This window comes from Saccopteryx leptura, chromosome 1 (assembly GCF_036850995.1).
Source record: "Saccopteryx leptura isolate mSacLep1 chromosome 1, mSacLep1_pri_phased_curated, whole genome shotgun sequence".
Classification (NCBI taxonomy): Eukaryota; Metazoa; Chordata; class Mammalia; order Chiroptera; family Emballonuridae; genus Saccopteryx; species Saccopteryx leptura.
The window spans coordinates 349601526-349619971 of NC_089503.1; the positions used below are offsets into that span (position 1 = coordinate 349601526).

An 18446-nucleotide genomic window follows, 5' to 3' on the forward strand; every position below is an offset into this window, starting at 1 on the left:
ATTACCCTTCTGATGAGCAGTGTGGCAATCTGTACACCTCCACCATTGCTGGACCAAGTTCTCTCACCCAGGGGCCCTCGCCCACATACTTTGTATTGATATTTCTGGCATCACTCTCACCTGAAGCTGTTGGCATCCAGCCTCTAGCTCAGCGGTTCTCAACCTGTGGGTTGCGACCCCAGCGGGGTCGCTGAAAGCCATCGGAAAATACATAATGCATATCAGGTATTTACATTCTGAATCATAACTGTAGCAAAATTACAGTTATGAAGTAGCCACCAAAATTATTTTTTGGTTTGGGGTCACCGCAACATGAGGAACTGTATTGCGGGGTCATGGCATTAGAAAGGTTGAGAACCACTGGTCTAGCTGATCTCTTGTACCATGTGGCTGGCCTCCCTGGAGTTCAGCAAGTTCAAGTAGTGCTTAAAATGCAGGGAGTGCAGCTTGACTTCCCCAAAGTCTTTGACTATGGCCCTGCCTTGGCTGTCCACAATATAAAAAATTATATTGCTTGACCCTTATCCTTTTGAGATGCTATTTCTGAGTCTTAATATGAAAATGAAGACCCTCCTATTCTCCTTCTGCTGGCTCAGGCAGTGTGTGTGTGTGGGGGGGGACTGGGGTTCCATCTTCAGGCTGCCAGCTTGGAGGGAATTTTTCTTGTTGATTCCTTCTGGGGCTCTACCTTTGCTGCTGCTATTGTGGGAAGTGGGGGAGCTCCCAAGACCATGCTGCAGTGCTGGGCTAAGGATGGTGGTGCTGGACTCCAAGGGGTGGGGGAATATTCTTTGATGCCAGGCTGGGTGGGGGACTGGCAGACTCTTTGGTCTTCTGCCCTGATAGCTGGCCCTTTCAGGTTGGGGAAGGACTGCAGTTTGGGGGTTCAGATGAAGGGCAGGGTTCGACCCTCATGGTGTGGCCTTTCTCCTTGGTTTGGGTGGTTCTCAGGAGCAGGCACATGTCTATCACTTCATTGTACTTTCTGCCATTAACTCTGTTACCTGGGGGGTCCATATTGCCATAGGGTGGCTTACTGTAAGGCCTGAGTTCTTCTCCCAACCCGTGGTGAGCCATGGGTCCTTCATTATACCTTCCAGAGGTTTTCTTCTGCTGTAGTCAAGGTTCATTAATTTTTTTAAAAGTTTCCAACATTCTGTAGACATAAAATATGGAACGTTGAAGTATCCACTCGGTATCTGCTGTGCCAGTTTCCAAAAGTTCTCTCCCACAAACAGCAGGGTCCCCATCACCATCCAATACAGAACTATCCCCAGGCTCCGTACATCGACCCCGAGGTCATCACAACGTTGGTGCAGGGAGAGCCCTGGGTGGAGGGGCATAAGAGAAGGTGCCACAGAATGTGCTCAGTTTATGGCTGATATACATTTGCTACTGAGGCCAACGTCTGCAAGTCTTACACTCAGTTTAGCATCTAAAAGTTTGTCCTCTGGCTTTATGTCCCTGTGGATAATGCCCCTCTGGTGACAGTACTATATACTGTTGATATGCTGCTGGAACATGGCTTAGGCTTCTTTCTCAGTCATGTGGCTATGGTCCTCCAGATAATTAAACAAGTCCCCTCTGCTCACAGGCTCTATATTGAGGAATTATTTTCCTCAGTGGCAATCGCCTCAAATAACTTTATGATATCTGGATGACTCAAGCCTTTTATATAGTGGACTGCTTGAAAAATTCTAGAAAAGCTCTGCCAATTAATGACTTTGACAGCAACCTCTGTCCTGGTCAGAATGTGCTGTGCCATCTCACCTTGGCAAAAATTTCCTGGCCAGTGGTGTTCAGGAGCTCATAATGGTTAACATGGGGCTCCTCCCAGGTAGAGATGGCTGCAAGGTCATTAGACATGGTGACTTGTTAACTACACTAACTATCAATGCTAACTATTACTAACTATGCTAACAAATGACAATAAATATACTAACAATGGCAACTAACTATGCTAATAAACAATACTAACTACTATCTATAGGAATAATAACTATACTAACAATGCGTATGGCCAGCAGTCGTGGCCATCGCGGCCATGCACATGCAGGTTCCCATTAGATTTGGGCAGACGGTAAAGAAGCAGTGGAGCCAAAAAATGGTGGGCCATCCTTTATTGAAGTCTCGCACCAGCAGACGAGCAAACATACAGGGAAAAACGCTTCCTACCGGTTCCACAACCAGGAGAATCTTCTCCAGTTCCTCCTAGAATCAAAGGCCCCACCAGGCTCAGCAGAGCTCACAAAACCCCTCAGCTCTGGTTCTCCATTTGCACACCTTCTCCCTCTCTGCAAAAACAAACTCTGCGAAAAATGGCTTCTCTCTCCTCCAGCAAACATTAGCAAGACAGTGGCCCTTCCCAAGCAGAAAGGTAATTTGCAATTTCACAGATCACATACCTGGCACTGCCCAGCACCTTTTTTTTAACACTAAAAGTGAGCAAACCAAAAAAAAAATACAAATTTTACAAACTCATTTGCTCAACACAATGCTAACTAATAATACTGATAAACAATGCTAAATATACTAACTATACCAAAACTAACAATACTAAAAAAAAATTTTTAAATGAGAAAAATGAGAAAAGAAAACTTTCAGTATGAGAGAAAATAAAATGAGAAAAGAGAATACTAAGAAAAATGAGAGAAAATAATAAAAATATGAGAAAAAAGAGTAAAAAAATAAGAGAAAAATAAAAGGGGGGGGGGACTGGAAAAAACAAGCTAACTAGTATAAGTTCAACAGATCACCACAAATCAGCTTCCTGGGCCATAAAGGACAATAGCCTCAGCCCAGCCAGGGCCTTTTATAGGAGTTATTTTGTAATGGGACTTAGGAGGTTGTTGGTCAAATGTTTGTAAATATGATATATAGGTTTGCTAGCTTATAGTTTGCATTGGGTGTGGGGGACAGGCTGTAAGCAGTCAGGGTTGTTATACCTTAAGGCTTAGTTTTAAGACTGAGCCTTTCCCACCCTAAGTGACTTTGTATCAGAGACTTCCTTGTTTGTATATTGGATGAAAAGTTTTGATTTCTACACTATAAAATGGGGCAGACCGGGAGCTCTCTCTCTCTCAGTTCCTGAGATTAGCATTAGAGACGAGAGCAGAAAAAGGCCACATGGAGGAGAGGAGAAGCAGCCAAGATGGCAGAGTGCTAAAGGAGAAGCCAGTTTGTGCAGAGTTTATGCAGAGAGAAGGAGATGGGGAACAGAGGTAAATAAGGCTGGTGAGGTAGAAAACTTTGATTCTAGGAAACTTGGATATGTCAGTGGCTTTGGGAGCTCTGAATGGAAAGGGAAGTGTTTTCCCACTGTGTGTCTTTCTTGCCCACCGGGTGCAAGCTAGGATCAAGATGATGGCCCAGCAGTTCTTGGCTCCGTTGTTTCATTACCCTCTGTCCAAATCAAATGCGAACCTGCACGGGCCAGGAGGCTGTGATGGTGCCATTGCTACTGGCTTTCAGAGGTCAGAGCAGAAATGTACCAATAATGGCTGGGAATAAATCACAGTGGTTTTCTTACTTTTTGGTCTCAAGACCCCTTAAATCTGAAAAAAATCACCCAAAATAGGACCCCCAAAAGCATTTTGTTTATGTGCAATATTAAAAAGTGATATTTACTTTATTAGAAAAAAAAGAAAAACACTTTTAGGAAAAAAAAGGAAATTTAGGTTACAAATTTTTTTTCAAGATACAATGATCCTTCAACTAAAGGAACTGAAGGGTACTTGGCATTTGGTAGCCCACAATGTAATGTTTTCATTTAGCTAACACGTGAAGTAACCAGCACTTTGGTTGAACCACGAATCTCTTCCTGTTGGCTGAATCCTAGATGAGGCTCTAGTGGGCTTCCTAATTAAATTCCAGCATGGTCTGATTACAATTGTATAGAGTTTAGCTGGTTTGAAAAATCAGAAGTGAGGCCCATTTGACATTTTATGCATATTTTTTCTTTATCTCATTCTTCCTCCTCAACTCCATTCCTCTCCCCAGTGCATTTGCCTCAGTAAAAAGCATAATTACTGTTCTCTTGCTGGCTTCTTAAGAGCTGCCTTCCCTTCCCAGTCCTAGGCTGCTCCACCCCTTTTCACAGACCAAAGTAAATCTGCACAATAATGAACCATATAAGGGAGGAATGACATCATCAGTCAGTGGTCCCAAGCTGTTTTGCACAACGTTCACCTTTCATTGTTCTGATGACAGGGCTGGAATGTGACGGTTCATTCCCTGTGGAGTAGGGAGCTGAGCAGTGCCTGCTGCTGTTGCACAAACTTCAGTACCCTCCTATAAAAAACATAAACAAACACAAAAACTACCATGCTTCCTAGTATTAAGGTAAGGAAGTCAAGATCTGTTTTGATTTAAGCAACCTTAGTTACTCCATGCGCATTTCATTTGTTAATAGGCTTACTTGGCAGTAAACTCATTTCTAAGTGTTATTGCAAAGAGCGTCTTGGAAGCTGGGTCTGGACATTTGTGGAGCCTTGACTAATCTGACAAGAACTGTGAGAACTCCACGATCTTTTAGCTTTCGGCTGTAGGTTTTACTGAGTGTGGATGGTGACAACCCTCGAAAGTGATCAGCTTATTGATACCTCAGAATCCTTGACTGGAACAGTCCAAGACACATCTTGTGGTATGAGGCATGCTCCTGTTTTTCTGTGGAGGTAGAAAGTAATCTAATTCTACGAAAACTTGGGGAGTTTGTATAAATGAGAATGGAAAAATTTCTTTCTCATATCTTGCTGCTACCAATTCTACTAATGTGTTTTTGAAGGTTTTTTTTTAACAGAACAACCTTTCCATGAACTGTAAATATATCTTCTACTTTTGTGATTACTTGATGATCAATAACTAGTTTGAAGCAAAAATGCTATTTTTAAGGCTTTCTTTGTTGTAGTTATGTGGATTTTCCGCAGATCTGCCTTTGCATATGTGAAGAAGGCTTGTAAAACTTGGCAAGGAATTAGAATGCATAGAGATCCAAAGAAAGCCCTGTTTGTTCTGAAACTGTCAGTGCGGCAGTGATAACAAGAATAATAAAGCAAATAGCAGATTTGGTTTCAAAGTGAAAATGGGATTAAAGTTTGGACTATGTGAAACGATTGTGTAAAAGTTCAATTTGAGTAATTTTTCAAAATGTCATAAAAACATTGTCTGAATTCAGCAGAGTGCATCAAAATAAATAGCTTGCATTTAGTGCTCAATAGGGCTGGAGGTTAGTGTGAGTCTTTCACAAAAGAACTTTACTTGGCCAAAGCCAAATTATTATAGTGTGATTTTAGATTCACATGACCCGCTTCATAGAAATTTGAACAAAAGGGCAGATGGTGTGGTTCTCATTTGTGTAGATTTAATTTTGTATAACATTGACTGTTAATCATGTTTTGTTTCTGTTGCTTAAAGTGATGAAAATTTTAGTTCAACTGTGATGAAAATCTTGGGCTGACTATATTGATCTGACTGGATTTTTAATTCCATGTGACTGGATAAACTTCTGTTTACTTGTAAAACTAAATATCCTTGCCTCGACAGAAGAATGCTCATATTGTTTTTTCCTCTAGACTGACAATAGTCAGGATCAAAACAAAATTAAGTCTCGCATTGTGGAGTTTTGTTTATTTTGACTTTTTATTTTTTTTTTGCATTAGCTTTAAAGTTGTTCCAAACCCAGATAAGAGAATTAATAAATAAATGTTAACATAATTTATAAAGTATATAATAAAATTTCATGTATGCTTATATTTAAAAGCTTTTTAAAGACCTTTAGATGCAATGACAATAAATTTTATGGTAATTTTAAAGAGGGAGAGGGTTATTTTTCTGAGTAAATAAATGCATAGTAATGCACTAATATCAGTGATTTATGCACTGAAGGTAATTTGCTACTAATTCATGTCTATATTATTTTAAACAAATATTATTTCTGAAAACTGATTTGCCCAAGAGACAAATTTGCTTAACAGTATCTTAACAAAAGACTTCACAAAGGGTATGTTTTTATATTATGAGGTCTCATTAAGTAGGAGCTTAAAACATGACTTTTGTCTAGTACTCTATAAATGCATGCTCACAGAGTAAAATGAAGTATATTTATACCTTTGTGAATTGTTTTCAACTTGCTTGAATAGTCTCAGGAAATCTGACTCATGCTTCTAGCTCCTCCTTTCACATTCTGTGTGACAAGTGCAGCCCCCAGAAGAAAGGTCTCTCTGTATCAGTATGTGGGAAGACACCCTCACACCATATCTGTATCAGTATGTGGGAAGACACCCTCACAACATAGTTGCAAGAACCTAAAAACCCACCTTCCTCAAAATATCCTCCTTACTCTCTGGCTTCCCTAGTGAAATTTCTTCATTTGAGTTATTTTCTGAGGGAGAGAGTCTCCAGTGATACTGCACAAGGGTGAACTAGAGAATCAGGTGTGATGACCCTGGGTGACACATTCTTTGGAAATGAGAGGGGGAAAGTCTCTGGTTTAGAGTAAGGGAAGAAAATGCCTGTTGGGCAAATGAGTTTGTAAAATTTGTGTTTTTTTAGTTTGCTCGCTTTTAGTGTTAAAAAATGGTGATGGGCAGCACCAGGTATGTGATCTGTGAAATTGCAAATTACCTTCCTGCTTGGGAAGGGCCATTGTTTTTTTAATGTTTGCTGGAGGAGAAGTTTTTGCACCAGAAAGTTTGTGAATAGAAGGGAAGAAGTTATGTTTGCAGAGTGAGAGAGCAGAGAGAATGCAGAGTGCTGAGGAAGAAGCCAGTTTGTGCAGAAAGAGAAGGTGTGCAGATGGGGAACCAGAGGGGAGGGACTTTTGTGAGCTCCACTGAGACTGATGAGGCCTTTGATTCTAGGAGAAACCGGAGAAGATTCTCCTGGTTGTGGAACCGGAGAATGTGTCAGTGGCTTTGGGAGCCCTGTTTTTTTTCCTGTGTTTTTCCCTGTGTGTGTTGCTCGTCGGCAGTGTGAGACTTTAATAAAGTCACCATTTTTTGGCTCCACTGTTTCTTTACCATCTGCCCAAATCTAATGGGAACCTGCATGTTCATGGCCACGACAGCGGCTACCACTGGCCATACAATGCCCAAGGCCACGCATTTAGGTAACAAATTTCTCTGGTTCCTGGCTTTTCTGTTCCTCAGGAAAATTGTTAAGTAAGTTTATTCACCTGGCTGATTCTTTATAAACAATATAAAAAAGAAAACATATTTTCTTTCTACTGTTTAAAATTTTTTTCATCTGATCAATCTGAAAGTGTTTGAAAAGTACTTTGGACAACCTAGAAAATATGAAAACACAATAAAGGGCATATTGTTGTTCATAGAAACTACTCATCCTTGCCCACTAGATAAATAACACTTTCAAGTTTCAAGAATGAAATAATATTTTCCACTACACCAGTAGATGCCCTTCCCTCACTAGTTTCATTGAGGAATTTATTCTCATGGTTGGGAAAAGACACAAATTGGCAGTAAGTTCCAATTTAGTATTATTACTAATACTAGTATCTAACATTTATTGAGTTCTTACCTTTGTACATATTATAATTCATGTGATTATGACAATGACCCTGAGGATAGAGACTTCATTAAAAAGATTTTAGAGAGAGAGGAAGGAAGAAAACGCTTTTTTAAAAACTTGATTTTAGAGAGAGAGGATGAGAGAAGAGAGAGAGAGAAAACATTGAGTTGTTCTTCCACTTATTTATACACTCATTGGTTGATTCTTATATGTACCCTGACCAGGAATTGAACCTGCAACTTTGTTGTATTGGGACAGGACTCTACCCAACTGAACTGCTCAGCCAGGCCTTTGTAGAGCCAGTAACCACGGCTGCCATCACAGCCGCCTGGCCAATGCAGGTTCGCATTTGATTCAGACAGTAAGGAATCAACAGAGCCGAAAACTGGTGTTCCATTTTCCTTTAATCCTGGCTGCACCCGGTGGGCAAAAATATACATACAATGGGAAACACTTCCCTTTCCATTCAGGGCTCCCAAGGCCACTGCCTCATCTGAGTTTTCCTAGAATCAAAGGCTTCCACCTCAACAGTCTTATTCACCTCTGTTCCCCATCTCCTTCTCCTCCATGAACTGGATTCTCCTTCCCCATTAGGCCATTTTTGCTGCCTCCTCCACCTAGCTTCCCTGCCCTGCTCCAGCCTGGGCTCCTCCTCCCTACAAGAATGTGCCCATTCTCTCCAAATGGCCTCCTAGCTCCACCTTTTAAAAGCTTTTGGCACAGCCTGACTAGGCGGTGGCGCAGTGGATAGAATGTCGGACTGGGACGCTGAGGACCCAGGTTCAAGACCCTGAGATCGCCAGCTTAAGTGTGGGCTCATATGGATTGAGCAGGCTCACCAGCTTGAGTCCAAGGTTGTTGGCTGGAGCAAGAGGTCACTTGGTCTGCTGTTGTAGCCCCTTGGTCAAGGCACATATGAGAAAGCAATCAATGAACAACTAAGGTGCTGCAACAAAGAATTGGTGCTTCTCATCTCTCTCCCTTCCTGTTCTCTGTCCCTCTGTCTGTCTCTGTCACAAAAAAAAAAAAAAACCCAAACAAAACAACAAAAAAAACCCATTTTGGCACAAAAGCCCTCCCCCAACACATATTAGCATAACCACGCCCATCCCAAGCAAGAAGGACAACTAGCTGTATCACGTGAGAACATCACTACATGAGAGCAGCAGCCATCTTTAACAGTAAGGGTGAGAAAAATTAACTTTATCTGCCCAACACCTTAAAAAAAATTTTTTTTAATTTCTTTCCTGGGGATAGATACTTTAATATTATCCCACTTTTGCAAAGGAAGAAACTGAAGAAGAGAAAAATTAGTAAACTTGCCCAAGTGAGTAGGCAGAACTGTACTCGAACCAGATAGCCTGGCTCTAGGGCACCTACTCTGAACTACTACACTAAATACTTAGGGATGGCTTTGAAATGACACGTGTTAAAAATACATACATTTTCTGCCAATGAAAATTATTGGCATGATTAAGTTACTAGAAGAAACTAGAAGTTTGTTTTCTAAACAAATTATTAGATATGATTTTATATTTGGTACTTTATTGGGAATCATTAATTTTTTCTTCTTTAATATTTCCCTGAATATTCCCCTTCAGCTTTCAGTATTTATGACCTTTCTCCTTTATTGTTGCTGGAAAGCAATCCACTGGAGGATTGACACTCAGATAACTATAAGAGGAAAAAAGAATTTATTAAAGCCGGTGGAGCATGCAGTGCCTGTGGTTCCAAAGACATGTGCTCTCCAAAGTTAGATTTCTTACATCTTATATACCCTTCACAGAACACAGGTTCACATACATGGATCTCCTAATTCCCTTGTCTAGAGGTATATACGTCAATCACACGATTTCAGGATGGGAAGGGGTTAGATGATATTAGAGGATAAGCGTTTGTAAATCACCCATTAAGGAGAAAGAAAGAGCAGAGGAAAGGGCTACTCAAATCTCCCTTCCCCTTCCTGCCTTCCTGGCTGTTTACCTTCTTCCTCACAGGTGTGGGGAAGGAAGGGTCCAACTCTCCTTCCTCCTTCCTTTGAAAACCTCTCCATTTACAATATAACAGCCCTTCCTAAGCAGGAATGCAATCGGCCATCTTGAGCTGGGGTAAATCACACACAAGTATAAAAATCATATATACAAAATCTCTCTGAATGCTTGGTTTAAATCATAAAATGCCTAGCTCTAAAGAACCTATAGTGCATAATGAAAAAGGTAGAGTTAGGCTTCAGGATTGTTGTCTTGGGATCTAAGGCAAGGCCCTTCCCTGCTGCCCAGCCTTAAAGTGGGGACAGGTGAGACCCTTCATGTTTGCTCTGAGGGAGAGGAAGAACACTCCTTTGCCTTCCCTTCTTTCTTCAGCTTCATGTGTTCTTGTTTTTGGTCCCTACCATAGCAATTCTTCTTTTTCCTTAACTATTCATTGACCTACTCTCAACCACTACTATCTGTGTTTCCTTTCTTTTGGGTTGTCTTGTTATTCCAAGCTCCAAATCTGTCATAGGAGAAATCATGAGGTGTATAAAGTTATGTGTTGGGTGTAGAGAAGGGAAGTGATCCTGAGCTCTGAAATTTACATATTGTATGATCTGTTCAGGGTTACAGCAAAAACTCAGATGACTTAAATGGGGTAGTTTTATATCATTATACATGTGTGGCTGGAGTGTCAGGAAGCTAATAAGGGACACTGCAGTTCCATAGAACCCTAGTAATTGGTATTGGGGTGGGGAGTAGTAGAGTGTGGGGGTGGGTACTTCTTACTACCAGTTAATTTGGAGAGAGGGAGTAGTTACTGGAAGTCTCAATAGTAAATGAAGCTCTCTATAGGAGAGGGTTGCTAACAGGGAGTGTGGCCCTTAGTAGAAGAATGAAACCAAATATTCAAGACTCAGGAGGGAAGTAATACCCCATTCTTCAGTCTCCTATCAGTGCCCGGTATTGACTAAAGCAAACTGGGAGCTAGAAGTCATTTGCTAGTACAATGCCTAACAGCCTCCTGGAGTACAGAGCAGAATTGAGAATGATAAATGAACTGGAGAGATAAATGAAAATTAAGTAACACAAGGATGATGATTAGAAGTATAGAATTATGTGTGTATTAAAGAATATAAAATACAAATTAATAGACTGGTAACTTAGTAATGTCAATAATAATTTTTTTCCTACAGCTGTATATAACATTGATCTCTTTAAGTGAGTTGATGTCCCTAATTTAGATACTTCCTGGCCCTGGCCAGTTTGTTCAGTGGTAGAGTGTCAGCCCAGCATGTGGATGTCCCGGGTTCAATTCCCGGTCAGGGCACACAGAAGCACCCATTTGCTTCTCCATCCTTCCCCCTCTTGCTTCTCTCTCTCTCTCTCTCTCTCTCTCTGTCTCTCTCTCTCTTCCTCTCCTGTAGCCATGGCTTCATTGGAGCGAGTTAGCCCCAGCACTGAGGATGGCGCCATGGCCTCCACCTGAGGCACTAAGAAGAGCTTGGTTATGAGCAACAAAGCAATACCCTTGATGGGCAGAGCATTGTCCCCTAGTGGGCTTGCAGGATGGATCCTGGTAGGGTGCATGCTGGAGTCTGTCTCTGCCTTCCCTCCTCTCATTGAATTGAAGAACAAAAAAAAACCAAAAGACAAACAAACAAACAAACAAAACCCACTTCCTTCCAAAAGGTTGAGTCCTGATTTGCTTCCCTCACAAGTTTAGAATAGAAAACTACTTACTTTTCAAAGATGAACAAATTTGAGATCTAAAAAAGAACATTTTAAAGAGTCATAATTCTAGATAAGACCTAGATATGTATCGTGCCCGTGCTAATTCAGCTGAGTTGAGTTTTTAAAAAAGATGGTTTTGCCCTCTATTCAAATTGGTAGAATCTTGAGGAAAAATTGAGCAATTGGTAACCATCCTGACCATCTCTCTAAGATTCCACATGATACCACTTAGATCAATTGGCTGTATATTATGATGCTAATGGGACCAGTGGGTCAAGACACTATCATTACACAGTCACCTTTGTCAAAATGCAGGGGAAGAATCCTGTATAATTCTTTCTACCTTAACCATCACTTTTAGTCACCATAACCGGGTATGTGTCCATTTAATTTATTTTCTCATATTACAACTATGATCTTCTTTTTTATTTTTTCTTGGAGAATTTCAGTACTTTCATCACTGGTCTCTTTGCCTGTAGTCTTCCCCTTCTGTTATCCGTACAATCACATGGTCATCAGAAATTTCTGATCTCCAAATTTGATATTATGACTGCTCTTAAAATCCTTCAAGAACTGGGCACCCCTCACAGTGCTCACAGTGGAGCTGGACTCCTTAGGAAGACATCAAACTTCTTGATGATCTGACCTCCACATTCCACTGAAGTCTCATTACTTGGCATTTTCCCCTCCTGCTGTGTGTTCTGACATTGACTGTGCTGTTCTGAATGAGGTACTGTTTTCTTGTGTTTGCATATTCTTTTTCCTTAACGTGGTGCAACATTTCACCCATTCTTTATTTTTATAAATTTGTTGTTTATTCATTCACGAACAGATATTGATTGAGCACCTTTGATGTGATAGACACTTTGTTAGAAAGCTCGTTCGTGTTCAGCCACGAGCCTGTTCTTATGAAGCTTTTACACTGTGGAGAAGTAAAGAGACAGATAATATCTAAGTAAACAAATACCGTGTGTCCGTAAAGTCATGGTGCACTTTTGACCAGTCACAGGAAAGCAACAAAAGACAATAGAAATGTAAAATCTGCACCAAATAAAAGGAAAACTCTCCCAGTTTCATACCTATTCAGTGCAGTTCGATGTGGGCTCCATTTGTTGCCCTACACACATCCAAACAATAGTGAAGTTCTTGCACACACAGGTAAGGACGTCTGGTGTAACAGAGTGAATAACTTCTGTGATTCTCTGTTTTAAGTGATTAATGTTGTTGATACATGCAATGTACACATGTGGCTTCACATAACCCCAAAAGTAAAAGTCTAAGGGCGTCAGATCCGGGGTTCGTGGTGGCCATGGCTTGACAGAACCCCTGCCTATCCACCACCAGGGGAATGTTCTATCCAGAAACTCACAAACAATGGTGGCGTAGTATGGAGGAGCGCCGTCCTGTTGAAAGATGACACCTTCTGGAAATTGTGACACTGCATACAATTCCAACATGTCAAGATAGGACTTTGCTGTCACAGACTGCTCTGCGAAAAAAAAATGGGCCTATCACCTTATCATGCATCAGGCCACACCACATGTTCACTTTAGGGGTGTTACGTTCGTACTCAACATAGGCATGAGGATGTTCAGCAGCCCATATTCGGATGTTATGGCGATGAACATGTCCACAGATATGGAAGGTCACCTCACCACTAAATACAATCTTCTGCAAAAATCTTGCATCATTGTCGATCTCATGAAGCATATCTGTAGCAAATGCGCATCATGTGGGTCTATCCACTGGTTTGATAGCGTGCAACAGCTGCTATTTATACCCTGTAAAACAGAGAGGTTTCTTTAACACCTTATGAACTGTAGTCTTGCTTAGGTGTAATTGTTGAGCACACGCACGCACAGATTTTTTAGGGCTCCTTAGGTAGCTATCCCATATAGCCTCTACAGACTCGTCACTGACTGATGGCCTACCAGAATGGGGTTTCTCCACCACACTGCCGGTTTCCTTCAACTGCTTATCCCACTGAGTAATGTTATTCCTATGTGGTGACGCTTCGTTATAAATGCGCCGATATTCATGTTGCACTTTGGTCACAGATTCGAATTTAGCGAGCCACAGAACACACTGAACTTTCCTCTGTACCGTCCACATCTCGACTGGCATGGCCGTGGGCTGCTCCGCTGTATACATGGTGTTATGTCATCATCTGCGCAAGTGCACATGCTGCCACATCATCCTACAGAAACTGGGAGGGTTTTCCTTTTATTTGGTGCAGATTTCACATTTCTATCATCTTTTGTTGCTTTCCTGTGACCGGTCAAAAGTGCACCATGACTTTACAGACACAATGTAAATGAACCTGATGATTTTAGATAATGAAAGTGCAGTGAAAGAAGGAAATAAAGTGATATGATAGAAAGTGGTTGGGGAAAATATTTTCAATAAGCTGATCAGAGACTGCCTCTCTGGGGAGGAAATACGTGAACTGAAACCTGAAGGATAAGAAAGAAGAGCCCCTAGGACTGTGATGGTGGTGCAGTCGTAGCTTGCAGGAGCACTCGTCCAATGAAAGAAGAGGAGCTGAAGTCCTGTTCTCATTCAGTGTACCAAGCCAGGCATTTCTGCATGAGACTAGTCCCCTAGAGAGGAGGGGACTCTTATCTACTTCTTCAAAGGCGCCCTATGGGCTGCACTCCTGATAGTAGGAAAACAGTATTGGGAACAAGAATTGCAAGAGCCTTGAGCAACTACTTCCTCCGCTCACATCCCCATGCTTGGGTGTCTCTCAGTAGACCATATTTAAAGCATAAATGGCACTTTTTACCTAATGTTGCAATTAATTTTTTTTATTTTGAGCACTTAATATACTATCTGACAATAGTAGAGAAAGTTTAACCCATTTTTATTTATATTTTTATTTTATTTTATATTTTTAACAAGAGAGACAGAGAAAAGGACAGATAAGAACAGACAGACAGGAAAAGAGAGAGATGAGAAGCATCAATTCTTCATTGCAGCACCTTAGTTGTTCCCTGATTGCTTCTCATATGTGCCTTGACCAGGAGCTCCAACTGAGCCAGTAACCCCTTGCTCAAGCCAGCAAACTTAGGTTCAAGCCAACAACCTTTGGGCTCAAGCCAGAGACTGTGAGGTCATGTCTATGGTCCCACACTCAAGCTGGTGAGCCTTTGCTCAAGCCTTCAACCCTAGGGTTTTGAACCTGGGTGCTCTGCATCCCAGGCCAACACTCTATCCAGTGTGACACAGCCTGGTCAGGCTGACCTACTTTTTAAAACGATTTTATTTATTGATTTTAGAGAGAGGAGAAAGAGAAAGAGAAAGGTGGGGGTGGGGGTGGGGGTGGGGTGGGGGCAGGGCAGAGCAGCGGGAAGCACCAACTCATAGTTGCTTCTCATATATGCCTTGACCGGGCAAGCCTGGGGTTTCAAATGGGCAACTTTGGTGTTCTAGGTTGACACTTTATTCACTGTGCCAGGACATGTCAGGCTGACCCATTTTTATTGAATTATTCAGAAAATTAATGAATCATGGTTATATTTCTGTATGGTTCGGAGGGCTTCATACTAGGGTGTGTGATCATGGAACTCCCCTGACAGTGATTCTCAAATATGAATTTCCTGATGGGCAGCAAGCTATCAGGAAAGAAAACATTGTTTTTGTGGTTTTATGAGAAAATAAACACTTCCCTAGACTTTAATTTCTACTCTAATGGGCTATTTACTAGTAATATATTAAGTGATTTCTTTTTAAATATAGCATTTATAATTTTATATTAGCCTGTTACTAGGTTTTCTTAAAGACTAGGTCAGTATTTTACAGTGGCATCTGGCCACTACCAAAGTTCACACTTACTGAGCATGTGCTCACCTGGCAATAGGAAATCCCATAATCTTCAGGAAGAAAAATTCGTTATCCACCATGAGCTTTTCATGATTTTCAGTTGCTGCCATCTGTGACTTTTAAAGATAAATTAGTATTGTTGAAACTTCATAATCAGTTGTTTGTTGTGGTGGTTTGGTTAAGCCACATAATGAATATCCTTGGTTTATAATTTTCAACAACTAGACTTTAAGGTACATCACCAATGTGCTTATTCTAGAGCAGAATTATACCTCAATCCCTCAAAATCTGATGAAGAGTAAAATTTTATTTGTGATAATTTGTCTGGAGTATGTGTGTGTGTGTGTACTTGTGCTATTTGAATTAATAGTATCAAAGTAAATATAATAAGATTACTATATTATTTTAAAGTTTATAGGATATATCAATAGTTTTATAATATAAAGTCTTGTGTTTAACTTCAGGGTCTTCTCTTATGAAGTAAAAGCAGTTCATAAAAACTGCTGGCAAAAAGTTTCCTGATTTTATTTTATTCTTTCAATTTTTTTTTATCACCAAGAAATTTCTATTGTGTGAATAGGTGAGACAGGCCTCTGTTCCACTACACTGAACCAGTGTCAAATGTTTGAGAGCAGATATCCTATAATGCAGCTCAAAAGTTTCTGTCCTGTTACAAAGAATCCACCCCTTTTATATATTTAAAAAATGATTATTTAGCACAGGCGTCCCCAAACTTTTTACACAGGGGGTCAGTTCACTGTCCCTCAGACCGTTGGAGGGCCGGACTATAAAAAAAACTATGAACAAATCCCTATGCATACTGCACATATCTTATTTTAAAGTAAAAAAACAAAAACAAAAACAGGAACAAATACAATATTTAAAATAAAGAACAAGTAAATTTAAATCAATAAACTGACCAGTATTTCAATGGGAACTATGGACCTGCTTTTGGCTAATGAGATGGTCAATGTGCTCCTCTCACTGACCACCAATGAAAGAGGTGCCCCTTCCGGAAGTGCGGCGGGGCCGGATAAATGGCCTCAGGGGGCCGCATGTGGCCCGCGGGCCATAGTTTGGGGACCCCTGATTTAGCATTTAGTGCTCAGGGCCAGACAAGGATGTGGCAAATGAGGTTATCACTTTGTACACAAAATTTAAGGGGATGCCCAAAATAAAGATATACAATATTTTAATACATTATTTTTAAAAATAAAAAATTAATGCAAAACATTTAGAATATCAACATTTCAAATGAGAACAGGATCTGACTCTGCAGGTACACGACCCTGCCTTACCCACAGCACCCTAATCCCAGCCCTGTGCAGTATACCGGGGATATTAGATTAATTCTAGATAATTACTATAATAGCCTCCATCTTGAGGAACTGAAGTGATTCATGATAAAGAAACACTTCTTCCTGAATCATTTGGCGAAACCATGTCCCGTCATGTTACTGCACTGCTTAGCTCTGACTTATGCTTTAGTTGGGAAGAATGCATTGTGATTAGAGACTTCTAACTGCTCGCAAGCTTGACTCTTTTGAGCCTCATTCATCTTTCACAGTGGTGGGACTCAGCCGGATAGCACTGGTTCAGCAGAGCTGATACCTAATTTTTTGTTTAATTTGGCAAACCGGTTGTTAAAATGGCACTTGTAATCAGGGTTCTCTCGAAGGTGGGTGCCTGGGCAGCCACCCAATGTGGAAGTCACAAATTTACATTCCTTACTCTCTTTTAACGTTCATCTGCGCAACAGCGTATTCTAAGTGCCCGTAGGTAAAAAAAAATTTGTCCGTAGGTAAAAAAAAAATTCATTCTGTCCGTAGGTAAAAAAAAAAAATTTGATGGAACTATGTTTGTAATATTTATTTATTTCATAAAACTCATTATACCTTTGATGAAGTACTACATTTTAATTCCTTCACATTTGTTACTTCTGTAAACAAACATATAACATAAAGAGAAAAAGTGGGTAATGAGCTGTCATTGGAAATATCTTAAATAGTTTTATTGTTTTTTGTCAGGTATTACTTAATATTTTTTCATTGATATTTTAAACCTCTTTCTTATAATCTAGTTTTGTGTACCTCTTTTATTGTTCTTATTTAAGTATTAAATGCATGAAATAATAAACTACCTTTTGGTATAGCATTCTTTTATACTTAAAATGGTCATTAGGGCAAAGAACCGATTGTTAAATTATTTGAATCCCACCACTGATCTTTAATTACTATCATGATCTTGCTAGTTTTTACTTGCCTTTTCTCTTGAAAGACACAGGGAGAGTTGAAGAAGAATAAAAATAGTGAAAGAGAAGGCAATGATAGGCAAAATTAACATGATCTAGCTAAGAAACAAACTTAGGCAACTTTTAAGATGGTGTCAGTGTTTTAAAATGAGATCCTATGGATTAAGATGGTGACAAGTGACAACATGTAAAGGAAGCAAAGAGAAAATTGTTACTTGTGTGGTGGGAAGGGTGAACATACAATATGGTATACAGAAGATGTGTAGTGAGATTGTGCACCTGAAACCTATATAATTTTAACCAGTGTTACCCCAGTAAATTTAATCTTAAAAAAAGAGATCAAACTGTAATAAAAAAAAAAAAAAGAAAATTGCTGCTCTAAGGTTAATGCTGATAAAATTGGAGAAATTATTAAGGTAGTGGGCTTATCAAGAAAGTTGAGGAAAAGAACCTATGAATCTTACACGGTTTACTTTTCAAGGAAGAGAAGTGAGAGTGGATATAGGTGCGGCCTTGAGTCTGTAGAGCACTGATTGACAACTGTTCCAGAGAACGTGTTTGTCTCGAGTGGTAACCAGGATAAGGTTAAAAAACTCTCACTTCACCTGTTTCCCAATAACAACAAAAAATTGTCCTTATACTCTAAAAGGAAAGATAAATGAACAAATATCATTGGAACAAAACAATGTGTAGATACTTTTTCTAGTGTATGTTTGACAAAGCATCAAAAAGTCTGTCTGACTGCCTCCCCATTTCCAGCTTCAGAAAAATACAAAAAAAAAAAAAAAAGAAAAGAAAGAAAGAAAACCAAAGAGCTGTAAAGTTAAGTGGGAACATGCTAATCTCACATGTACCTATATAAACTCAAATATATATGAAAGGTTAAAATGTTGATCTTGCTCTGTCTCTTTCCTGTTTCTGTTTTTTATAATTAAGATTGCAAATAATTAGTCTCAGATATTTGTCTGTTGGTCAAATTAGTTTGTAAATATGATATATATGTTTGCTCGCTTATAGTTTGCATTGGGTGTGGGAGACAGGCTGTACACAGGTAGGGTCGTTATAGCCTAGCAGGCTTCCCCAAACTATGGCCTGTGGGCCACATGCGGCCCCATGAGGCCATTTATCCGGCCCCCCACCAC

General features: G+C 40.1%; 1 protein-coding gene across 7 annotated transcripts in view; it reads left to right on the forward strand.

Annotated features, from left to right (window-relative positions):
- The window catches only part of FILIP1 (filamin A interacting protein 1), a 242283-nt gene that overhangs the window by 189003 nt on the left and 34834 nt on the right, over positions 1-18446 (forward strand). The window contains exon 1 of one of the 7 annotated variants that reach the window (XM_066359002.1): positions 4550-4673. The exons of the other annotated variants lie outside the window; for them this stretch is intronic. Coding sequence (XP_066215099.1) covers positions 4564-4673 — 110 coding nt within the window. The 5' untranslated portion in view covers positions 4550-4563. Of the gene's footprint in view, positions 1-4549; positions 4674-18446 lie in introns of those variants that run through there. 7 annotated transcript variants of the gene reach the window in all.